Source organism: Poecilia formosa, unplaced genomic scaffold, assembly GCF_000485575.1.
Source record: "Poecilia formosa unplaced genomic scaffold, Poecilia_formosa-5.1.2 Scaffold62, whole genome shotgun sequence".
Taxonomy (NCBI): domain Eukaryota; kingdom Metazoa; phylum Chordata; class Actinopteri; order Cyprinodontiformes; family Poeciliidae; genus Poecilia; species Poecilia formosa.
The window spans coordinates 743,019-768,804 of NW_006800001.1; the positions used below are offsets into that span (position 1 = coordinate 743,019).

The following is a 25,786-nucleotide window of genomic DNA, read 5'->3' on the forward strand; positions in this document are numbered from 1 at the left end:
GTCCTCTCTGGTCTTGGATACGTTTACACAAAGTCCAAAGAGAGATTACTTGCACATGAAATACTTAGGTAGCCTTCTGTTCACATGGTAGTTAGTACCACAACAATTCTTCTTCTTCATAAACTACCCAAACCACCAGCCTTACAATTATCATCTAGTCAATTAGCTACATCAATCTCTTTGACTTGGAATTCACCCTAATTGTTCTCAGCTTGGACAAATATGGGGAATTTATGGAGGGTTGAGGTCTACTTTATGATTTTCTCATTTACAATAATTGGCTTTTAAAATTCTGCAGAAATAATGGAAAGACGTGTTGTTGCTTATTCAAAAGTAACCTGCAAGATAATATAACAGTAATTATAAAAAAATATATCAGTTTAATTTTGATTAAGAACAGAAAGTGGTGCTCTTTGTGTATTTTTAGAATATCCATTAGGCTGAAGATCCATAAAACATGAATTAACAGTTTTGATTTTGATGCTAAGATACATGCCACAACAATGAGAAACTACAAGTGTGTTAGCACTTTCCATTTTGAAACTGGCATTTCTTTTTTAAAGTCTCGTTGAGAAATTCTTCTCAGCTTGGTTACCTTTGTTGATTGCTAGCCTGTTGTGGGCTGTTTGTCTTATTGACAGACGTGCACACACGACTGTGACTTGTTACAGATGTTTGTTTCTGAACAGTGACTTGCTGAAAAGAGGGTCTGGAGCTGCTTCTGTCATATGCAAGAGAAACATTAAGTGTTTTTTTTTTTCCCCCACTTTTTTGGCCCTCATACGTCTTTTACTGAGAATATACAGTAAAAGATGAGGGAGGGGGATGCTACTATACAATAAAACTGGAAACTGAGGGGGGGTTTTTTGTGGTAATTTGTGATTTTTACAAACCTTTCCAATTTGACTCCAGCTTTGATTAATATTGACATGGAATTTGCTCTCGGGGGTTTGGAACACTTCAGGAGAGAATTGTACCACTGTTGTACCATGACTGCATGCCACCATTAAATTTTCTTCAAAATATAAGAGTATGGGCTGGCATATTTTGATGTCACCCACTGATGTTGGCCTTCTTGTCCAACAGCAATGTCTGACCTCACAAGTACACTTTTGGAGGATTTGTATTCCTCTTGTATTCCTATTAACACAGATGGAAATCCTTCCCAGAGTTGAAGCCATTAAAGGTTAAACCTTGTGATTTAAGAATGGGATGTCACACAGACCATGTGAGCAAATACTTGTGGCAATACAGTGCATTTTGAAAATTGGTAAACATCTTTTCAGCGTTGCGTTGTTTTATTAATGAGCTGTATATGGCACCCTCTTAACATCCAAAGGTAACTTGTTTTTATCAACGATTTGCTGCCATAAACGTGTAAAAATGCATAAATTTCACACAACACACAAACCGAGCTGTAACACTTGAAGAAACTAAGGTGTTGGCTCTTCAAACACAACACTCTCTATCGTAAACTCATAAAATACATCCCTTGAATGACTGATCCTGATGCAACAATCCATCTCTGATCATCCAATCCTCCTCTCTTTCGTTCTGCACCTACCCGATTGGTGCTAGCAGCAGAACCTTGGATTTCACATTGTTGCAGGGGGAGCTGGATGCCCTGTGGTCTCCACTCCACAGTGTGTCCTCTCTGCACCAGCTGGGCAGGTCAATGAGCAGGTCAGTGGTAGGCCTGTAAGCCTTTCCTCAGGGTTGCAGTGCAAAACACTTGCGATTGATTATTTGTGATCAGTGACTTTGCGCTGCCCCCCTCGGGAAAGTTTTTAGAGTTAAAACTCCAACTGCAAAAGTCATCTCCTGCTTCAAACAACTGCTAGCTTATTGTTAGCTTGTTGCCACCATCTGCTTTTGGATTAAAAGTAGCGTCATTTGTGTTTTAAAATAAAAGCGGTAAGCATCGTTTGTCTTCTTAAAGACATGAAGTACCATGAAGCTTCACAGCTATTCCATTATCTCAAATTAGACAAAAAAATAAGTCTATAGACATTATTAAACATTTTTGATTACTTTCATCTTGCTGCATTTTGTACATTCTTTCTCTGACTGCACTTGCATGCTCAAATTATGTACTGGGTGACTCAAGACGATTGATATTGAAATAGAGACTATTTTAAGGTTTGTGAGACAATCAAGGAGGAAATGAAAGAAGCGCCTTGAGTAAAATACATCTCGACTTTTTATCTCTTTTTCAATTCCTGGTTGGGTGATCAATCATCAATGTTCTCCTGCTGCCTTTCAGGTCATGATCTGAAAACATAAGCTTTTTGTCCATATCTCTTTTACTTCCTCGTATTCAGATTCCTAACAATTTGTTCTGTGTTTTTTGTTTTTGTTTTTTAATCTGATTTCACTCTTCTTTTCCCAGCTGTCTTCCATCTCTCAGAGAACTCTCAAATAATCGCAGCCTGGATAATCTGGACTGTATTGGAGGACCAGGAGCTTTGGCACCATGGGAAGAAGACAGCTTCAGCCAGGCCTGCAGCACTTTGAGTAGACGTAGTGGCATAGGACAGGTTGGGAATGCTTCATTTATTATTTACAAAAACCAGGAAAAAAAAGAAATTGTTTAGGGATATAAAAATAACTTTTTTTTCTTTTTACTTCATTATGTCATGTCTCTTATACACACTGTCACTCTGGCAAAATAACTCAGTTATTTAACATTTTCACATTTTGACCCTGGACAACCACAAACCTTGATGTGTTTTTTGAAATGTTTGGGTAATCTGCAATTTTCTTTTTTTTTTTTTTTTTAAAAACTACTTTTTTGTCTGTCAAATGAGGTGTTCAAAGTAGAGCTGTATGTATTCCAGAATTAAATAGCACACAGGTGAATACAGTTTACTAATTATTTACCTGATTTTATGTAGGGGTGTCACAGTAAAAGGGGCTGGATACAATTGCATACATCAGCGTGCTTTGTCTTTACTCTTCATAGTCATGCAGTAGTTTGTGACCATCTTATCGCACAAAACCCCGCTTTGTGTATTTTCACTGTTTCCATTGTAAAGACTGATATAATGAGATTCCAGAGAACATTTCCAGCTGTCTTGTATTAATGTTATTACCCCAAAAGACAAATGAGGTGACAGTGATAGTTAGAGGTCTAATTTGTCCACTAACAGAGGGACCATTAGCTTGGCGATGAGAAGGTCACCGAGATGAAGATCGGCCGTGGAGTCTTTTTCTAATGACCGAATTTTTGCCTCCGAGTTCTTACAGCAGTTTCCTGTGAAGAGACGTATCGCATTTAGTTAGTGTGCATAAGCAGCCAGCAGGCCAAAAAGCAAGCGCTTCCTGTCAGGGTTGTCTAACATTCACTCTTTTTAAACAAGGATTACATAACAATAATAAAATAAATGACTGCTGAAAACCTTTTTTCTGGTTTGCATTCGATAGGGCTGGGCACAACCGCTACATTCTCGGCTTCGTTTTTGCCTCTCTGGTGCCGACTCGCTCGTATTTACTCCACATATTCTTCCATTTGCAGTCAGTGAGTCATTAGAATGCCATTACTTTGTCTCATTTATGTCAGCAAAGAGACGTCTGTAAAGATGGCTTGCTGAAATTTCAAACTATCCTCGCCAAACACTGACAGTTTTTCCACATTGCAGATTAAAAATAGACAGTCATTTCTTTTACTTTAAAATGTTCTTTTTTTTTTTTAATTGCATCTAGAGTTTCTTGTTGGGAAACTAAATCAGAAAAAAAAAACATATTTGTGGGGTTAAATAGTCCCATGCCTTTGTAATGTCTTCGTCCAGCTGCGAGACCTGGAAAAAAGTCATCATTACGAAGACAGAAGCTCAGAGTCCGCCTTCAGAGATTCCCATTGTCAGGACATCTCGGAGCCTCTGGACATGCCCATGCCGACATGCTTCCGATCCCGCAGCCACAGCTACCTGAGAGCTATCCAGGCTGGCTGTTCCCAAGACGACGACACCGCTTCCATAGACTCAGGCTGCTCTCCACCTCCAACCGACTCCTCTGTTCGCACATACAGCACCAGCACTGGTAAGTCATTTTAACAAAAAAACAAAAACAAAACTACAAAACACTGAAAAACAAGGTTTTGATCTCATCAAATCTTTTAAAATAGCTTTTTTTCTTGCACTGTTTTTTCTTTTTTTGTCACCCCTTTCCTTTGATAAAAAATGACTTGGTCCAAGTTCCTGCTGTCCTTTGTATTTCACTTTGCATCCTTTTAATTCTTGGTCCTTAGCAAGACCCTGATCTTCCAGCTTTTTCCCAAAGTAGCATATTTAGCTTAAATGCAGCCTCTTTTGCCCACACTAGACGACCTTTCTACACAATGGAAGACATGGAAAGAACAGTTTGCCTCTTACCTGATAGCCACTGGCTTGGACAAAGCCCCAAAGGAGAAACAACTTGCAATTTTTCTTCAGCGTTTCGGGACAGACAGACCACGCATCCTACCCACACACACAGGTAACAACTCAAAACCTCTTCCCCTGAAAAGATCCAATCAGTTTAACTCTCGTGAATTTTCATGTTATAAACAAAATAATAATAATAATAATAATTTAAACGTTATCTCAAAGTGTTGGTTTCATCTCACTGTATACATAAATACATGTTGTGTTGACAGACATTTTAAAACAGGATCTCTTATAGTTTGATGAAGGATGACTCTGCCTTTGATTTCCTTCAGAAATCAAAAAACTCATGCTCATGGGTTTGTCTGTATAAATCCCTAGTTGGAAAAACAGGCAGAAAATCTCCTGAAATTGAAATTTCAAGCAGGAAAGTTGCAGGTTTCTCAGAAACCATAACATCACAATCCACTATGGTGCTGAGTGTAATAAAGAGTTTATTTCAATTTCTAATGGTATGTGTATTATTTCACCTCTCACATATGCAGAACATGTTTGCAAAGATGCTCTTTTGGTGTTTGAACACCTAAGACGATCCCTGCTTGTTAACTTGTCTTCTTTCCCAGATTCATGTTCCGAATTTAAAGATAAATGAAAAGTCACCAGCACCTGCTTGACTTTATAGTGAGAACTCTTGAAACAACTTAACTTCTAGTTTAAGTAGCGCCTGATTGACACGGAGATTGATGAGCTTGAACAAATCAACATTTTTCCTGTTGGTAAGCTTATTTACCTTTTTGATGGCTGACACAAAGAGTGCAATTAAAGGCAGCCCACGTACCCATGATACATGTACCGCAGTTTGAGAAGCCTTGGCTAAAAAGATTGTTTGGAAAGTGACACCCAACTGCTGGACAGCAGTCTAAAACATCAAATCAGATTTCTAGTTGTCTGTGACTTTAGTTCGCTGAGTTAAGGACAACGCCAACAACAACAAAAACACAAGTGTTCACTTTAATGTTAAAATCACAGAGGCAGAATGATAACGAATGAGACACGACATATTATGGAAAGCGGCTTTTCCTGTCCCCTGACTGCTCCCTCGATACAGAATTACGTTGTCAGTAGTTTGGCATTGACTTCAGTTTTCATATCACCAGTATCCACCATGTGGCGCTCTTTACTGTTATTTTCAAAGGAAGCCATGCGCTGCTTTCATGGGAATTTTTCGTGTGGAAATGTTCAGTTTTGATGTGGCATAGCAGAGGACATCCTAGTAAAGAGTATTTATTTATTTATTTATTTATTTATTTACAATTACTTCTAGGGTTATTGTAGCTGTTCTTTTAACATATTTTTAAGTTGCATCTTTATAGAGTAATCTTTAGCAAATGGCTTCTCACATTCAAGTCGTGTTACAAACGGTGCAGTTTAGAGTCTCAAATGAGTTGTTCACAAAATATTATTCAGAATTATGACTCAGAAAGGAAAAAACAAAAACTAACTTCACATAAGTGCTTGGTTGGATAAATTATAAACAGAAAGTTTTATGGTGTGGAAGTTTTAAGGTGAAGTTCTAATGTCAGAGGCGTCCCTGAAAGCACCACACAGTCTCCTCCCGTGGAGCTGGGAGAAACTCCTCAAACTAGAGCCAAACATCCGTCCTTGCGGCTGCTTAGCTGGAGTTAAATGAATGACTGAGCTGCAAACAGCTACTCTTTTGTGTTTTTCTGTTTTAATAATTACACACGACGTTTATCTCCGTCATAGGCGAGGGTAAGTAACCCATTTAGTCCTGCGTTTTTAGCGCTTTCTACTAATTTCATTCGTTGCCAGTTGCCGATAACTTTAATGTCAGATTATTTTTCTGATTTGGACCAGACTTACCATTCGACAATGAAACTTGAATGTAGAATTTTATTATAAACGTATTTAGGGCTGCTTGCAGCAACCCTACACGCAGGGTTGCTGCATATTTTAAGTCATCCCATCACTGTCTGGCTGGGTTACATTATGACATTATGAGTCTAATGTCAGCATCAATGTTGATTTATTTTTTTTTATATTTTCGAGGTAGGAACATTTCCAAAGACATTATTTCAAGCCTGTCCTACTTTTGACCCGCATGGTGGTTTGTGTGTTGGATCACTAATGGAAATCATTTTTCAGGTGAGACAGTTTATCAGTTTATTGATAAACTCTCTGAATAGGTTATGCATGTATCTATGTTTATGGGGCCAAGTGACCTAAAACTCGTATTTTTCAAACACTTGCTGCAAGGCAGCAGTGCATGCAGTCAGAATTAGCATATAATATTATTTATTAGCTTAAATATAGCATTTTTCATGGCTAACAGCAGTCTATGTGTGCAAGGCCTTCAGAACAAGGCCCTTATTTCTTTTCTGAGATCTCTAAACACCTACCAGCATTTCAAAATCAGGCATGAAAGGTTGGCAGCTTATAAAAAATAAAAAAAAGAGCACCTATGTGTCTGCTTAGCTTAGGACACAGCCTGGATTCGGGACCTGAAGGCCTTTGTTAATAATACAACCACCTTTCTAGAAGCTTCTCCTGATTGAAAATACCAAGCTTTGAGTTTTCTTCTCTCTGTACCAACTTCAACATCGAAGATTGTTATTTCAACCTGTTAAGAGTTCAAGTATGGTGCATTCACTGATTGGATAGAAGTTCCTAAGTTTTTAGTTTTAAATTGGTTGGTCATTGTTCAGTGCTGGTCAAGCACAAAATTGTAGCTTCTCTACATCCCAGAAATATGGAGAAAGGTTTTCAGGAATGTGTTGGTACTTCTAAAGTTGTAACTGTTTTGTCACGATGCTGATTACATAGCAGCAGTATAACATAGTAGTATGTATGCTGTAATGCTCCAACAAAGCTTTGGAACAGCATTAGGACATGTTTTTTTTTTTTTGTTTTAATGGTTCACTGAGTGGAATTGTTTTAAATTGTTTTCACCTCCTGGAACATCTTGAAGCAAATTGTTTTCTTGGCTGGGGAAAAAAAAAATGTTTGTGATCCAGCAGTCACAGTGGACAGCAGAACGTGGTTTCTAATGACACTAAAGCAGCAGCTCTCAGTGCCCACTATGGATCCCACACTGACAATTTTGGCACGTAAGCAAAGTGGCTATTTTTCTTGTTAAAATTCACCTCTAATGAGAAACCATAGTTAGTTTTTGTTGAGCTTCTGTATTGATAAGTCCAATTAAAGCTCCATAGTGCTTGGCTTAATGTCCAATTTTATAGTTCTTCATCTCAATGAAAGTCAGTCTTTAGAAACACTGGGTCTGGCACGAGCGCCATTGCTTAGTAGTTGATGCTCATGCAGAGATGAGCTTTGTGCTTATACAGCTGTGTTAGAGAGGCGGGGATCTGTAACGTAAGCAAATATATCACAGGAAACTGGCTGATGATAAAACATGGCACTTGCACTGTTTGTCTGAGGAGCGATTCTGATGTGGTTGCATTTTTTTTTTTTTTTTTTGAGTGGGTTTAGCAGAAAATCATCATGAATCAGATGTATTTAGGTTGCTTCCTCCTTGACTCTTTCGTGTAGTTGCTCTGTGTGAACAATGGGGGCCTGTGGTTAAACTCCAACCGTCTGTATAACCGGTCTGATCTCTAATGTGGTCGATCTCGTTAGTCTCCGGTTAGACGGACTGCCTCACCATCAAGCTCACAAGGACAACGCACCAAATGACAGCAAAGAGCATTTCTTAACAGTCTAAGGTCAATATTAGTTGTGGTCATCATAAAAATGCTGACATTTTCATGTTAACCTCCATCTGCATCAGCTTTGATATTGAGCACTTGATAAAGTTTTAGTACATCTATAAATTAGCATTTTATGTAGCTATACATAAAAAGTTTTTTTCTAATTAAGTACTTGGATAATCAGATGTCTTTCAGGGATGCTGTAAAGATCGGAACACATAGATTGCCATGTTAATTATAATATGTTTCTCATAATGCACCTTAGAGACGAGACTTTTGTGTTACTTGTTCTAGCCTTTTCCTGTTTAATGAGCATTATTGTTGTAAGCGTCTATTGTTTTGATTGTTTTTGAATAGTCTATTTATTTAGATAAGGCTTTGCTTCTCCATTTAATACTTAATCTCGTGGGCTTATGTCAAATATTAGTTTAGGGCTTATTTCTGTGGGTAAAGGAGGAACTGGTTGCGAAAGCAGACCGAGATATTATTTTACAGTCAATCAGAGAATCTCCTCTGCACAACAGGAGAGCACCAAGCCTCTGCCACTAATTTGCCTCCTGTGGACTGTTGATAAAGGAGGACATCACTGAAATGTTATTTCATGGTGGCTTTAATCCATTTGTGGTGTGCACAAACCTGCTGGAAGTTGTCACTCTACAAAATGTCTTGCTAAATGAAATGACTGTATGCCTTTTTCTCACAGAGACAAAACAAATAAATAAAACAAAAAAGGACAGTGCCTTGGCACAAACTTTGCGCTAGTTGCAATAAAATCTCCAATGTCAGTAACTTCTAAGGTTTGCCATATTGTTCACATACGAAGGACAGGTGTCCTACAACAAGCGTGGATAGTCATGGCAGGGAAACCAGTCACTAATGTAGGCTTGCTTTTTTTTTTTTTTGCTACGGTAGGAATAGTTATCAGTTTTTAAACAAGAAACAATTGTGCTTTTATCTTGAATTAATGTGTTCCAAGTAATTGGATCCAAAGTTTAATATCTGGTTTTATCACACTCGATGGTAACAACTGTGATTAATGTTTGCAAGAACTGTTGTGAAAGCCCAATTCTTGTTGGCAGAATTGTTTTAATTCAGCAACACAAGAGGGTTTTGTGGTCCGTTTAAGACCATGGCATTGTGGGTATTTAAAAAAGAAGAATTTGCTGGACAGAGTTTATTTGTGGCTAAGGGTGCACACCTTTTTATTTTTCTTAAATTACTGCTATAAAAAAAAAAATCTGTGAACATTTCATAGAATAAAATTGGAACTGCATCCTAGACATTTAAAAAAGAAAACCAGACGTTCTCCAGGATTTCATTTGGAAAGTCGGTTGCAAGGTGCTGCATGTTCACAAAGCCTTGTTTGTCCTGTCAGCTCAGCGTCTTCAGTACGTTTGTGTTTTGGAATGAAGACAGTCCTGCAGTGTGGAGACGGGCCAACTCGGGTGTGGTTTGGGTGTCGTCTCGGGTGTCGAGGAATGATGTCAGTGGTGTTGCTTTGCTGGAATGTGACGTAAAGTATGCTGTAACCTGCTTGGTGTTTGCACTTGCAAGTCATGTAGCGCTCCGACATGTGTTTCACAAATGCTGCAGTGGTGTGTCAGTGGGAAATGTTTTGTTTTGGATTCCTGGACCTTTTTTTTTTTCCCCCCTGTTTTTGTTGCCTGTCTCCAACCACTGTAAGCATGCAGGTTAAATCAGGATCATTTGCTGGAGCAGAAGCAATTTTGTCAGAGAAATAAATCTCAGTGAGGGAGGGTGACGATGAAACACAAGACAACAAATGAGTGAGACCTCTCGCGACACAAAGAAGCATTTCATTTTACTATATTATTATGAACTTTTGCCTTTCGGTGCCTATTATGCTGACGGGGCAGAAAGAAAACTTTCCAAAATATTATTTCACAGTTAATGAAAACTTTCAGGCATGCTTGAGATCATACGAGTACAGTTGCATACTCTGTATAGAGAAAGCTGAGCAAAGAATTGTGTTGAACAGTTCATGGCAGACCTGTACTCTGGTTACTGGGCATTTTTATCTGTTAATTTGAAAAACTGGTTTCTATATCGACGCTGCAGACTAACAATAAGCTTCTGGAATGTCCCCTCTCTGTCGCTCAAAAGTTTCATAAAATAAACAATGGACTTTGTTATGAAGTTAATTATCAAAGAGTGGGTCAAGCTCTTTATGCACAAACTACTTATTTGTACTTCTGTGTCCACTCTTGTTTTGGGTCCAAAAACAATAGATTTGTAGCTACTTCACAACTTTATCCTTGCTAATCCTTTTATCCTGATCCCGCCGTTTTTGTTTCCAGTCTCCACATGCATAACAAGCTGTAAGAAGGCCGCTCCTCCACCGGTGCCTCCACGCACAACCTCCAAGCCCTACATATCGGTGACGGTGCAGAGCAGCACCGAGTCAGCGCAGGACAACTACTTGGACCAACAGGACAGGAGGTCAGAGGTCAACAGCCAGTCGAGCCACGTTCACAGCAACTCCTCTGACAGCCTTGACAGCACCCGTGCCAACAGCCTGGCCCGTGGTATTCCTCGTCCTCCGCATATCATCCCTATTCCCATCGCTACGCCGAGGGAGCCAGTCATCCCTAGCACCGCCAATGCTTCCACAGAGACGAGTGACTCGGCAGTCCACAATGAATCCGTGAAATCAGGATCTAGTAAAGGGAATTTAGCAGCAGAGGAGCTCTTTGTAGCCCCATTACCAAGGCGGAAACTCTCTTCTATTGGGATACAGGTAGGCAATTAAAGTTTATTTATATAAGTGAGCAACAAATGAGAACGTACATAAAGGATGCTAGATTATTGAATATAGTGTGGAATTGTGGCTGAAAGGACATTAATTCAGGCAGTTTGGAGGGTGTGGTTGTAGTTTTGCCAGAAGAGACGCCAAGTCCCAACGAGATACTATGTTAATATATCATTGTGGAATTGGTGCTTTGTGTGTGTTTACATTTTGTCCCAACCAGAACTTCTGCAGGACATCCTTCAGATGCTGCTCCAGCATGTAGTTAATTTCCTTAAGAAATTTGGGGGAGCACTATTTGCACCGTGGACGGGTCACCAGTCAGTCACCAGGGCAACACAGAGAGATACAAGGCAGACAGCCATACATGCGCACTCTTAGACAGTTTAGAGACGTCCATAAACTAAATGGCCATGTTCTTGGGATGTGGGAGTTCTCCCGAGAGAATCCTTGTGTGTATGGGGAGCAAATGCAAACTCACTGAAGGCATACTCCAAGTTGGTATCTTCTCTCTATAGTTGATATAATAATTACAAGGCAACAGTCATTCCAACTCCTCGCCATGTGGCACTTCTTTTAAAAATGACCTGAAGAGAAATGTAATTTATGGACCAGTGTCTTGCAAATGTTGTTATATTAGTAAATAAAGTATTTAGTCTGTGTGGCGCTTACAAACTAAGCCGGCCTGTGCAAAATCTGGCCTAAATCTGGTACAGTATCCAAAATTAAGTGTAGAAAGAAGGTCCAGATGAGGTAACATATATGCTACATGAAGCTAATAACCCGGCTAGGTTGCTTCAGTAAACCACATACTATCAGTATCGACCCAGTGCAGGTGGCTGGATCCATCGAAATGGATCCAGCTACGTTTTGTCATCTGGTTTGTTAATAATTCATCTGGTAAGAAATTCAAGACGTTCCAGTTAGTAGTGTGCAAACAAAACTTCCCTGAATGTTTGTCTCTCACTTCATAAATGTAATGCTTTGCTTTTCACATAATGAAATTTAATAACTAGTGTTTCAGCTGCTCTCCATTTAGATTTCCCTAATGCAAACAATTGTGCACAGCAGGTTTACGTAGCACAGACAGAGCTCTCCAGCAGCCATTGCAGCCTTTCGACGTAAGCATCATTGGATGACAACACATCTCTTGCTTATCTGGAGAAACCCAGATTAGTTAACAAAATGAGTACCTTGCAGACATCAAAGCAACAACAGGGTATCGTGGATTTGACTTTAGCCAGACACTTCAATACCAATCAATTAAAAACAACTTGAGTTGAAGCCCAATTCAATACCTGGGCTCCCTATTGTCTGTGTATCTTCTGAGATATTTTTTTTATTGACTCAAAATTGAAAGACTTCACAGGTCCAGTGATATAAAATATGCATGACCATGACCATAGTTCTAAGCCAGCATTGTTTCCCTCTTGGTTTGGGTTTCTGCTTTTTTTTTGCCTTTTTAGGTTGACTGCATTCAGGAAGTTCCAAGAGAGGAGACCCCGCCCCTGGCCAGATTTCAGTCAATAGGAGTACAGGTGGAGGACGGGTGGCAGTAAGTCCTCTTCCTGTCCTTTTAACAACGTGAGGAATTTATATTATAGCCACACACACATTCTTCTGACTGTTCTACTCCCTCCAACACAGGGCCTTTGTATATGTGAAACCATCCCGGGTGTTTTTGTGCGTGTGGTGTTTGTGATTGTTGAATCACATTCCTCCTATGAGCATTTACTATTTAAAGATCTCCTCCAAGCCATTTTGAACATTTAAATTGCTATAAAGTTGTTTTCGCTTTTGTTTTGTTTTTCATTTTTTAATGCAGTATTTAAATGTAATACATATATTCACTTAATCAGTTCTTTCTTTGAAATCTAGACTTTCAAAACTCCTAAATATATATATATATATTTAGAAACAATTCTTTTGGATGCAATCTGTCTTTTTACTTCTCTTTCTATTCAGTGTCATGTTAGAAGTTGCTTCTACATAGAAACACTAGATCAGAATGGCTTTCCGAGTAAACGCCATGATTTTTGTTTTAGCTGTGCGCAAAGAAACCCTCAACATGCAGAAGCTACACCTTCCAAATGAATCTTGCTGTGCCTGGATTAAAAAGAACTGCACTGACCGAGTTTACCAAGGAGGGAGGCTTTAAATACGTCTCTGCTTGTTGTTGAGACCCATGTCCTGTTTGCTGTTCTTTTGTTCTTGAGTGCTTTTGGCATATTGTCTGAACTGCATCTGCGTTTCCTGGAAATGGAGACAATTAGACAGAATTCACATCAATCACATCAAGTCCATTTATTCATTTGCTCGGTTCAGGCGAGAAGCTCGCAGGATGCCTCGCTCTCAAGTGTCTTGTATCTGCATTGACCGAGAGAACTGACTCTGCTTTTCAACTCAACAGGTCCTATTTGTTCCCGGAAAGGGAAACAATTGAATGAGTTCTCAAAAGTAATTTCCACAGTTAGTCATGTTAATAAAGGTTCAATTTATTTTATTAACATTTTATGCATTTGCAAAGTGGCAGGAAAATGGGAAACATTTACAAATAGAAATATGAAAAGTATTTTGTGCATTTGTACTCGGTCTTCCCGAGTGAGCACTTTGCAGAACCACCTTTTGGGATATGAATCTCTACCAACTTTGCATTTTTAGAGACCATTTCTGACCATTCCTTTTCTCAAAGTAACCTACGCTCAATTAAATGTACAGCTCCTCTATTGACCGAGTCAAAGTCCAAACTTTAATTTTGCTATAACACCTGAATCTGTTTTGATCAAAATCAATCCATTGTAGTTCCAGTTTTAAATTCAGGGTTATTGTTCCACTGAAACGTAACCCTCCTTTTATTCAGCATTCTTTACCAGTTTTTCCCCACAGCATGATACAGCCATGCTATGCGTCAGAGAGAAGGAGGCTTTGTACATGTGCATGCTACCCTTTTCAGATTTTCATATTTTAAAAATACTGTATTGATTTTCTTCTTCTTGACAGTTATGGACCTCTTTGTGTTGGTCTGTCTCATAAACTCCTAATCACATACAGTGAAGTTTTTGGTGGTAATCTGAGGAGTTTTGAAGCAGATTGTTTGGCGAGAAACAGTAAAATATATTTTGCTCTCTGCTCTGTTGGAATTGAATTGTAACGTCGTCTCTTTGCTTTATTCCAGACTGAGTCGCTCCAGCAGTATGGCCGCAAAACAAGAAACAGACTCAGACACACAGGACATCTCTGCCATTTCTCACATCAACGTTGCCAAAACCTTTGAGAAGAAAGTCATGGTCAACAGTGCCAGTCAGTCAATGAGCTCCCCCCCTGGACAAGACTCTTTAGACAACGGAGACCAGACTGGCGACACCTCCTCCCCACCGCCTCCCAGGCAGATCCTCAACCGCTCCACCACGCGGAGCAGCTCCTCGTCTTTCTCCGAAAGCCTGGATCCAGCGCTTGATCCCTCGTCTCTGCCGCCCCCGGATCCCTGGCTGGACAGCGGAAACGGTAGCAGCGGCGGCGGCGTCTCCCAGAGCGGAGGAGGCGGAACGCTGTGCAGAAGAGACGGCCATTGGTTCCTGAAGCTGCTGCAGGCCGAAACGGCACGCATGGAAGGCTGGTGCCAACAGATGGAGCAGGAGACCAAAGACAACCAGCTCTCAGAGGAGGGTAAGGTCCACACGGTCTTTGCTGGACTGTATGTAGCCGTGAGGAAATACAGCGTCAAAAGCCATCGCTCACCTGCTGTCACATACACACGCGCATGTATAAAGTTGTTTTACATCCCATTCATGATCTAAAGTTTTTAATATGTCGTCAACCCATACTTTGCATCAATAAGAGCTTAAGTTCACTCCACAGACCTCTCTGCAAACCGTTCTTGAGCTAATTTGAAGGCCACGTGAATCTTTGAGGTGTGTAGCTGTTTCTTCAGAGAGTCTGCGAACTATTCGCCTCAGCATCCAGTGACCCCGCTCTGGGATTTTTTTTTTTTTTAAGAGTCTTGTCTCTTCATGGCTGATTTGCTGTTGTTTCCCAGATGGAAGGCAGCTGGATGACTTCAAGAAGACCTTACGCTCTCTCTCTCATTTAGAAAGGCTGTTCCAGGCCTTCTGGATGAGACACACTGACCTTAGATTTTTGTGCATAACTCATTTCTCACTCCCTCTAATCAATCTGTTGCACAAACACAGCATGGAAAGGATGATGCTGTAATACCTGGGGTTAACGCACACAAGCAGGCCTGTAATCTCCAGAATTACACAAATCTAGTCTGGAACTGATTAAACCCTCAGATTAGATTAGTGCCTTAGCATCGGCCTGGGACACACAGCAGCAGTGGGCAGACAGGCAAAGCACACCATAAATGCAAACCGTGCAAGGCGGTTATCATGAAGGGCTTGTTCAGATAAGTGCCTGCTTGTCCTCAGCAAGGGAGTTTGCATTTTCAAAACTCAGTGTTTTGAATGGTGTGTGTATGTGGCCTGACTTGGTTAAGTAGTTTGCATCAAATCTGATGTAGAGCTGCAGTGCAGAAGTGGGATCTCGCCCGCCACACAGCAGTCCCACGCCTACATCTTTAAAATCCACCAATCGGGGAGGATTCTGAGTTTGGTCAAGGCAGATGTTTGTCCTAATTTGACTCTGCAAACAGACTAATGTTGTAACAAGTCACAAGTTGCATCCAAGTCAACTGGGAAGATGTAGTGTCCAAAAAGAGGATTTTCACTTTTTATCGCATTCATGCCATCCAGCTGCTGACCCATTTTCCAGGTGGGGGTGTTTCAAAAAGTAACATAATTCCTAATTATGCATTCGAAAACGCTTTCAAACCGTGCTGTGTTTAGTTCTGTTTTCTTCTCACTACAGTGCTCGGGAAAGTCCGCAGTGCAGTGGGAAGTGCTCAGCTCCTAATGTCTCAGAAGTTCCAGCAGTTCCGGGGACTGTGTGAACAAAACCTGGTGTGTATGTTGTCACACTTTGCTCACAAGCTCAAACTCAAAATGCACAGTTGGCGTCCCTTTGTCAGCTGCAATGCATAAAAAAGCTTTCATCTACTTGAAAGCTGACTAATATGAAAGCAGCCATGATACGCAGCACATTAAGCATGCACAGACTCCATCATGAGGACCCCGCAGCACAAAACACAAGGAGCTTATATTAAACCAATAAGCCCTTCCACCCAGATGACGTCTTTTTGTGAAAATGCCATTATACAAATTGTAGCCAACAACCAGCACATGATATGTACCATAGTGAGTGATAAGCGGCACTCTAATGTGATTTGCCCTGAGATGAGAGCAGGAAGCGCTGAAGCATTAGAATGGTGAGCAATGTGGAGCCAACGCAGACAGAGGTCAGCGTGTTTAAAGCACCGCAGACTTTGAACGGGAGCGTGCAGGATTTCAGCTTTGGACTTCCAGTGCCTTAAAAATGTATTCATACCTCTTTAGATATTGTGCCATATGTACATTTTTATGTAAAATATCAACAGGATCATTCTAAGGAGGAAGTTTTTCTCTTTTTTTTCTTCGTGTGTGAGTATTTGTGAGTATTTGGAAAATGCAGTACTCATCTGTATGTCTCTACATGTTAGTTCATCACATACAATGAAAAAATACAATAATGCTGGTGGTTGAACTGTTACAAGTGGTACTCAGCAATTGCACTGTACCTTTTCTGACATCTCTTCACGTCTGGAAGCTTTTCAGAAATATGATTACTTCAGTTAAACCATTTTGCACAGAAGATATGGGCGCTTTATATTTTGTAATTTGATAGTAAATCACTTGGTTCTCAATGTAGTTTGGTAATTCTATGTAACCAAAGTAGCAGCATAAGTGTTTCACTAATCGAGGCTGTTGCATTGCACCATCTAGTGGCGAACATAAAAACTGCATCAAAATTACATTGTTCTCCGACCTTGAAAAGTGTCTTCATTAAGATGCCATACATGGTTGTGTGGCTCTTTTTTTATTCATTAAAAAAAATACTATATAATTTAAACAGTTCTCTTTTAGATAAACCTTTCAAATATACATAAAAGTGTAAATACACTAAAGATATGAATGTAACTGTGACAATAGTTTTATTGCTATTTTTGTTAAAACTTCAGTTGGGTTAAAGCATTTTCTCAACAACTGTGGTTTGACAAATACTTTAGATAGTAAATTATAAATAAATTTGAATTTATAGTATTTTTACATGCAGTTATACATATGGACTTATTTCACTCGTTTAAATATCCAAATGTCTATCTCTTTGAGGTGATGTCTGCAATGAATTCTGCTATTTATTTTTACATTTTAATTATTAAATGAATAGGAAAAACTTTCAAGTCAACCAAAAACATTGTTTTTTACTGAAGAATAACTATATCCATTACATTTTTTTTTCCACCAAAAGCTAACGAGAGCCCCATCAGGACCGCTCAAGTGAAGTCCTACACTTCACATTAAACAATGTGTGCATAAAACATTTCAAAATTAGTTTTCTCTATTAGATTGTGACTTTCAATAACTGCATCTTAGGAAATTTGAACTACACACCTCAGAAGCAAAAAAAGAAAAAAAAAAAAGAAATACAGCCCATCTCTGTCCAGTCAAATCAGGTTTATCAGGAAATTTATAAAAAGTCATGACTTTTAACTCATTGCTGCGTCCACTTCAGATATTTTTTAGCAATTTGTGCAGTAGATGCAGTTCTATTATTTAAAACCTACTTTTTTTTTCTAAATGCAGCCTTATTTAATACAAGGAGTTACTGTTTAATTTGTATCTACTCCTATTTAAAATACATTCCCATCATTCATTCTTAATTTATAAGGCACTTTTAATTCACAGAGAAGTCAACAGAAAGTGATTTACATCCGATTAAAACATGAAGTAATGAAAAACAAAGAGTAAAATAAATGAAGAGTGTAATAGGTCTTGCAAACATACACCAATGTTTAGCTGCTGTCCTCCTCGCCGTTCGTTCCGTTTCACCTTGTTCATTTTTCTCTGGTCAGAATGTGACTGCCAACCCACGGCCAACAGCCCAGGACCTGGCTGGCTTCTGGGACCTGCTGCAGCTATCTATCGAGGACATTAGCCTCAAGTTTGATGAGCTCTACCATCTCAAGTCCAATGACTGGCAGCCCGTGCCGTCTGGGGCCGCCCAGTCGTCCCCTGAGCGGAAGGTACTTCCCACCCATGCTGCCCAGTGCCCTGGCTGGGGTAGGAAAGCCGCCGAAACCGGCCTCTCTCCTCCCACCACCACCACCATTTCTCTCCCACTCTTTTTAAACCCTGTCCCTGCGTGGGATGAACTCTTAACAAGGCCTCCCTGTCCAACGCAGAGGGGCCCCGAGAGATCCCCTCTAGGCATGCATGGGAAAAGAGCCATCTCAAAGAGGGCTGGGGCTGCTGTGTTTTCAAAGTGTAAAGCCCTGCTTTGAGCATGCATGCGTCATTTATCTATGTGTGTGTCCACGTGTTGGTGTCTGTGTTGCGGCGGAGCATGGCTATGATGCACCGGTTAATGTGACAGAATGCTTTTGCTCTTGCTCATTAACCTGGCCACATTTGTCTCTGTCTAAAGCCTTTTCTTTTTGTGTTGTCTGTGACGTCCGAGTCTCCAGGATTATGAATGTAGCTGTATGTGAACTTCTTTTTGTGGCTCCAGGTTAATTTGCCCCTTCTATAATCAGTGTCTCATTTTTATGCCCGCACATTAACATTTTGTCCCAGTCCATTTTGCGCCTGTCAACAAATCATTTCCTACCTACGTTCTTAACTAATGTAAGTCAGTTTTTCTCTTTGAGATCAAAAGTTTTGGATTAATTGAAGGACGTAAATAGTTTCATATGACAAATCTTATGTATGGTTTTCATTTAATAGTGCAGTAATTTAATTTAATAGTAATCTTTGTTTCCAAATGTTTTACACTACACACCTTCTAGTGTTATTACAATTTCTGTTTGAATAAGTATAAAATAAGAGATTATGACCCAGATTAAACAAAAATAAACATTCTGCTTGTTGAATCTGTTGTTCTGTAGTGACATTGTCACAATAACTTTAAGTAGATGTGGAGATGATAGAAAACTAGGGTGGTGCTTGCCACTTCACTCATCCCCATTGATACCATAATAAGTATTTGTCAGCTGGTTTAGGCCTAACATACATTAGGTTTGATGCGTAAAGCTGATGTGAAATTTTTTACTTACCTCTGTAGTTAATAAACATAAACGGTAGAGCTTGCACTTTCAAAATAAAAGTGGAAGCTTTACAAAGTATAACAGTGCAATCTTTTTTGAAAGGTTGAAGTTTGTGGCTGTCAGGGTAAGTTAAATATTGTTTAAAATGAAATTTCAGAGCAACTTTTACTTATGGCTACTTACTTGAACAGAGATGATTCCTCTAAGAGGGTTTCTGTTTCACAAGGCAAACAGTGAGTCTGAAAAAGCGTAAAATTATTATAAAACCCTTCTTCTACTTTTAAAAACCCATCAGATTTTCCTACAAGTAGTGTAAATGTGCAAACACCATTAGGCCTCAAATTTACATGATTTCTTGTTAAATCACTAATCTCTCAGTATTAAATCCTATTAGTTTTTTGGTGCATCTCTGGCTAATCAGCTCACCGTAGTAACTCCAAATACTCAGTGGTACCATCAATTTTGCAATCATCATTCTAGTCAAGAAGGGCTCCATTCAGCTGCATATCAACCAGTTCAACAGGTTGTTACTGCCTCTAGGTTTTTGTGGTGAAGGGAAATCTACAAAAAGCACTAAAACGTTGTTTTTTATTTTTATTGTTTTGTAGCACAAAGTTCTTTTTTTTTGCAATCAAAAAAGTACTTTATGAAAAGACCAAACATCCCAAAGTACAAACGGTGGAGGGGCAAAGTGACGAGGTCCGCTTTTTGTTGCATATCAGTGTAAATGTCTTGGCTGTCCTGTCATCCTTTTATGGTTTCAGATAAACCCAGTACACATCCATTCATGTTGCCATTTTAAGTGGATGAAAATTTGTCTTTCTCAATGTCGACTTGTCTGTAACCAGCTGTCTCTACTGTCCTTGTTTTGTGTTTGATCGTCTAGTCCGCTACATGTTGTCTCGAGCAGTACAAGGGAACGACAGAACAGCTTTGGCAAATGATCTCTGTGAATCATGTCTGCCAAATCTGTCTGAACAAGAACAGGAAACGGATTACTAGTATATGTTGTTGTCTTAACACTTTTTCCTTCTGTCGTGTTATCTCCTCCCTCAATCTTGCAGAACGAGGACAAGGAGGCCCTTCCGGCATCAAAGAAGCCTAGCAAGACGCGACCGACGCTTGCCCGCGAGAAGAGTGCTGACTCTTCTTCAACCTCTTCATCGGCCTCGGCAGAAAAACAGAGACAAGAGGCTCGCAAGCGCCTGCTAGCTGCCAAGAAGGCTGCCTCGTTTCGCCAGAACTCTGCCACAGAGAGCGCAGACAGCATTGAAATTTACGTCCCCGAGGCCCAAACTCGCCTCTGAGAGAAAAGGGACTAGCAAGGATCCGAGGACAGATAAGTTTGTTAAAGGAGAAGGAAAAATGGGGGGAAAAAACAGGGAGGATTTTGTTTGAGTGCAGATGAGTTATGGTGAGTAAGGAAGGGTGTGTAGAGGAGCAATGCCAATGAATGGGTGTTTTGATATTTTTAACATAATCATAGGCTGGTCCTGCTTGAAACTGATAATGAAACATTTGTGGACCCAACAGACTACAAACTTATGAAGCAGAAGATTCCTCTTCAGAGGCTGCCAGGGAAGACCTCAGCTGATGAACTTTATCATTTCTTCTTACTTTTTCTTGATCTCATAAAAATGTTAATGAAGGTATTATTATAACAATTATAGGTTAAAAACTCTTCATAAAGACTGTTTTAAAAGTTCCTATATCTTGGCTATAAGATTTATAAAGCAGACAGAACATAAGCATCAATGCTTCTGTCTCCCACTCTCTTGCTCTCTTCCCAGATCACTGGCCATCTTGTAGCTTTGCACAGCACCTCCTTGTGGCCATCATGCAAGTTGCACACAAATCCACCAATATATATACATATATATACATATATATGTCTTCCTTGTACTTATTTTTTCTTAAATTATTGATTTGGGCTGGGCAAGAATCCATTTAGATCAAGCTTTTCTGACTATTTTTGGTATGATGAAACAAAGTCCGATGTGAAAGATTATTTATGTAGTTCCTACAAACAAACAAAATCTTGTTTGAGTTTTTTTGTGTCAAAGACTTTAGCGTTTAGTTTCTTAATGGGTTTTTTTAATGAAAGCACATATTAAACAAAGTCAGGCTGGAGGTTCCTTCAAAATGGCTGTCCACGATGTTTTTTTTAATTATTATCATTATTTGTAGATGAAAAATCCTAATATCCTTTTAGTTCTTTTTTTATTTTCCTTTCCTCTATTTCTTTTCTCCATTTCTGTGCTATGACTCCAGAAATATGTAGGATATTTTCTGTTACATATATACATTTAAGTGCTTTAAGGAAAATAATTGTGCATCAAAGTCATACATTTCAAAATAATCTGGGGCTCTGAAGTTGTGCAGCTGGGTGAGCATGCTGGTTAACGGCAGGCTTTTCTTTTCCGCTTCCCACCTACTAATCAACCCCACTTCACTTTATCCAGCTTTTCTCCACTCTAAACAAAGATTACATTTTTTTTTATCTCTTAACTTTTCTAATTTAATCATTACATATATAAGTGATTGGCCTTTTAATCATATACTTAGTATACAAAAGCCAAAGATCAGTACACTGTTTGAAATTTAGCCCATGTAATAAAATGTGAGTAGCAGGGAAACTCAAAGCTTGACTGTGAAAACAGATGGGAGTGGGTTTTACTCACAGCAACACACGTACTGCAGAGTTAACATTTGGATATCCACAAGGCAGGAAGCTCGAACAAAACCGCCCAACGATGAGAACCACAACACGCTACCCTATCTGACAGAGTTAATTTCATGGAAAAGGATTGTTTCCAACCTCAGGAGGGCAACAGTGCTTGCATGTCAAACCAGTAGTCAGTTATCACATTCAGTGAAAGGACAAAGAATCCTAATCCCTATCTTGTTTTGCATTAAGAGACCCACTGTGCTTTGCAAAAGTATTCATACCGCTTGAGCCTTTTTACATTTTGTCATGTTATAACCACAAACCTATCGGGATTGTACATAATTAGGCACAAAATATTGCAGAACTGTAAAGTGGAAGAAAAATGATACATGGTGTTCAAAAAAAGCAAAGATCTTGAAACTATGGAGTCCATTTTTGTTTGTAGTATTTCTACTCAATTTTCTTTAAAACAACTGTTCTTGCTTATGTCCTTGCCAACTTTAAATGTGCAGATATCAAACTTGTGCCCATTCGTCTATGCATTTAGCTTCAGCCATGCTGCCGTTGGCGCAAACCAGCATCCCCACAACATAATGGTACCACCACCATGCTTCACAGTGGTTAATTGTCTGCCACACCTGTATTGTATGCAGGGCAAAAGTTCAGTTTTAGTCTCTTCCACCAAAAAACATTCATCCACATGTTTGTTGTGTCCCCTTCTTTCAGCAAACTTTAGAGACTTCTCATGGTTTTCCAACAGCAATAGCTTTCCACTCCCCACTCCTCCATAATAGCCAGATTTGTGGAATGCACGACTAATAGTTGTCCTGTCTACAGATGCTTTCTGAGCTTTGGGTCTCTGATCTTCTCCAGATTTACCATAAATGTGTTTGGCTGCTTCTGCTTAATGTTCTCCTTATCTAACTAGTCATCTTTTGGAAGGATGGCAGTTTAGCTGTACTAGTTCACTTTTATAGAGTTAAACAGTGGTTCACTAGTTGTTTTATAGCCCAAGTCTGCTTTCAGCATCCAGACAGATATCTCTCAAACCTGGATTTATTTACTAACAGCATAACCGCCTCAGTTTGTGTATAACTTGACAAAATGGGGAGAGGGGGGAGTCACTGGTATGTGAATATTTTTGTGAAGCTCTACATCTAAAAACACTCACATTTTGTCTAAATTCACTTTGTAGCTTAAAGATATTTGAAACAAAACATCTCCATTTGTCAGTGTAATTCTCTAGTGGGCACTTTGAGGGTTTTTTTTACACCCGATACCATCCATTCAGTCACTGATGACTCATCTATATCAGTGAAGATGAAGTTGAAGCCCACACCTTTGGTAGACAATGGGCTTGTCTAACAAGTGGTCATCAAAATCGGAACGACTTTTATGGACCCAAATAGTTGGGCTAAATGCTCTTCCTTTCATGTGTATGTTGTCAAAGCCTCTCTGCCATAAGCCATAACCCAAAGTTAAGCCTCTGGCTTTGAATTAGAAAACCCCAACGATCACCATTCTTCTCACGTTGATGGTAAGAGCTTTCCCTTGATGGACGGCTATTATTTGTCTGTTGTGTTTGCTTGCTCTGGGTGACTCTCAGCAAGGAATATGACTCAGAGGTGTCAATAGCCAGTCCCATGACTGCTCTCAGTCCACCCCCATCCATTCGACTGGATGGGGGAGGACTGATACCATCCATTTGATTGAATGAGGGTAGACTGATAGACTGATGGAAAGCTTTCAGGTGCTTTCATTAGCACCTGAAAGCCTTTTGTGTGACTCAAAGGTTGCCATTAGCCTGATTTAATTTTGGACTGCCACAAAAACATTTCCCAAAAGGTTTTGTCAAAACAAGCTTATCTAGCTGTTTTATTTGTATTCTAGAGATCTTACGCAGTCACTGCCATCTGAGCATATTCTGTTTTTATTTCGCTTTACAATTCTCACATATCCTTTTCTGTCCTTGCGCATCATGTTTTACTGCCATATCTTGTTGTCGCACCAACTTCTTACGAAACTGTCTGCCTCGAATGCTGGTGAAACACACTGTGGCATTTTAAATACACCCAGCGACAGACGGCAAGCAGAGCAAGCCAGTACATCTGTTTTTTTTTTTGTTTTTTTGTTTTTTTTTCTGTCATTTGGATACGTGTGAAATGCCACGACACATACAGACATACTTGCAGAAACAAAGCAAAACCTTATCTCGTGCTCATAAACAATGCTTTTCTCCAATAAACACACAAACCTGGTTCAGAGACGGAGCTAGGCCTATTTCCTGGGTAGAGTTATCCATTGACCGCATAGTTGCACTATGGGGGGGCTGGGATGCTGCTGTAAAGCAAGTGATTTGCGGGTGATACTCATGCATATGAGGTTGATGCTTTCTACCATTCACTTCTTTTCCCTTTTTTTTTTTTTCTTCTTCTCCTTTGTAACTCTCGTAGTTGTTCCCTCACACCAAGTTTACACGCTGGTTGGTTGTTTTATGATTTTTGGGTAGAGTAGAAAATGGATTTCACACAAGAGTTTGGAGTAAAAGTTTTTAAAACAGTATTCCTAGTTTACACTGAGTTTCTCACCACAAATTTCTTGACCACATATTTTATTTCACAAACTTTTTTTGCCCCCCGTTTCTGTTTTCTTTATTACATATGGATAAGCCAAGAGCAATCTCCTCGTTTCACATTAGTATCAATCATTTCTTCTGTTTTGCCTTGGTTTGAATTATCTCCAGAGGCTTCTTCATAAACTGAAATTGTTGTTGCTTTAAATGATTAAGTTCTTTATTTTAATTTTTTTTAATAATGGTGAGATCTGCAATCGTAACCTAAAGATGTTCGTGAAGGATGACTGTCATTGACAATTATAAGTATTTGCCTAAATGCATAAGAAGCAGCCTGTTGGTGTTTTTTTTTTTTTTTTGTTTCGTTTTGTTTTTCATGAATTTTTCAATTTTTAATTCCATTCTTTAAAAGCGTTTGTAATAACAGGCATATTGATTTCCTTTTTTATTTTATTTTATTTTATTTTTTTTGGTTGTCTTTACAAATTCTGGCAAACAAGAGACAAAATGCATCGAACCCTAGAAAATGATTCGAAGTCTCTGAAAGTCTGTTGGCGCCAAAAACACAACTGAAACCAAACGAGCTCTTTTTCCGTCTTCGCTTGGTTCATCTTGGCCATGAAAAACGGGAGAGGGCCGGGTAAGGGACGGAGGCCATGCTCATTCCAGCAGAGAAATGATGTAGCAAAACCTGTTGACAAATAAATATTTTATTGAAGTAAGCACATATTTTAATGACTAGAATCTGTTTAGAGTACTATATAAGATGTGTGTTATCCAGCAGAGCTGAATGAAAAGGGTTGTGCTGTGAGTGAGTATGTGGGCCTGTTGTTTGGGAAGTATTACCTTTGTTACTGTCCACTATACTCTGGTTACAACAAAGTGTGCAATACAGAGTAAATGGCTTCTTTGCTATTAAAAGGACACTGTCTTGCATCTTTCCCCTTGTGCTTCTTACAGTTATCGTCTGTACATAAGAATTAAACCAGATTAAATATTTCATCTTTTACAATATTGTAAACCTGTTTATACAGTTTCAAGGTTGTCGACATGTATACTGCAGATGCGCAATGTTCAATAAAGTGCACAAAATACTTTCTCAAGCGCTTTATCATGACTTTGTTTTCTTTTCCACTAACAAGGCCGTGCATATGTAGTCAGCTTTTCCCTTGATTCAAAATGGGGGTTTTTTTTGTACATGCTATTCGCCTACTGGGATGTTTTTTTACGTCGTGATCGTACTCTGCTTTCTCTGATTACGCACCAGTTTCTTAAATTTGTTTGGAGCATTACTGAATAGATGTTACAAAATGCAAAAAAAAAAAAAAAGTTTTGGGGGTTAGAATAGTTTTAGAGCCACCGCTCCAGATTTAATGTCTAATGAAGAAAAAAATTCATGATGGGAGATGACAGTAAACACTTAATTAAGTAATAATTATGTTTACTTAATGACAAAGTATATATATGATACACTTACATCTTACTTCCAAGCT

At 39.3% G+C, this 25,786-nt stretch overlaps 1 protein-coding gene across 5 annotated transcripts in view; it reads left to right on the forward strand.

The window, feature by feature from the left end:
• Nucleotides 1-25,398, forward strand: part of dlgap4b (discs, large (Drosophila) homolog-associated protein 4b) — a 117,957-nt gene extending 92,559 nt beyond the window's left edge. For 3 of the 5 annotated variants that reach the window (XM_016672505.1, XM_016672503.1, XM_016672504.1), the window contains 10 exons: nucleotides 1,582-1,683; nucleotides 2,390-2,537; nucleotides 3,789-4,038; nucleotides 4,321-4,473; nucleotides 10,408-10,847; nucleotides 12,323-12,411; nucleotides 14,032-14,522; nucleotides 15,723-15,814; nucleotides 17,863-18,033; nucleotides 20,118-25,398. In XM_016672505.1, coding sequence (XP_016527991.1) covers nucleotides 1,582-1,683; nucleotides 2,390-2,537; nucleotides 3,789-4,038; nucleotides 4,321-4,473; nucleotides 10,408-10,847; nucleotides 12,323-12,411; nucleotides 14,032-14,522; nucleotides 15,723-15,814; nucleotides 17,863-18,033; nucleotides 20,118-20,360 — 2,179 coding nt within the window. In that variant the 3' untranslated portion in view covers nucleotides 20,361-25,398. The remainder of the gene's footprint in view (nucleotides 1-1,581; nucleotides 1,684-2,389; nucleotides 2,538-3,788; nucleotides 4,039-4,320; nucleotides 4,474-10,407; nucleotides 10,848-12,322; nucleotides 12,412-14,031; nucleotides 14,523-15,722; nucleotides 15,815-17,862; nucleotides 18,034-20,117) is intronic. The other 2 variants (XM_016672506.1, XM_016672507.1) reach the window with 2 other exon arrangements.
• The last annotated feature ends 388 nt before the right edge of the window (nucleotides 25,399-25,786 follow it).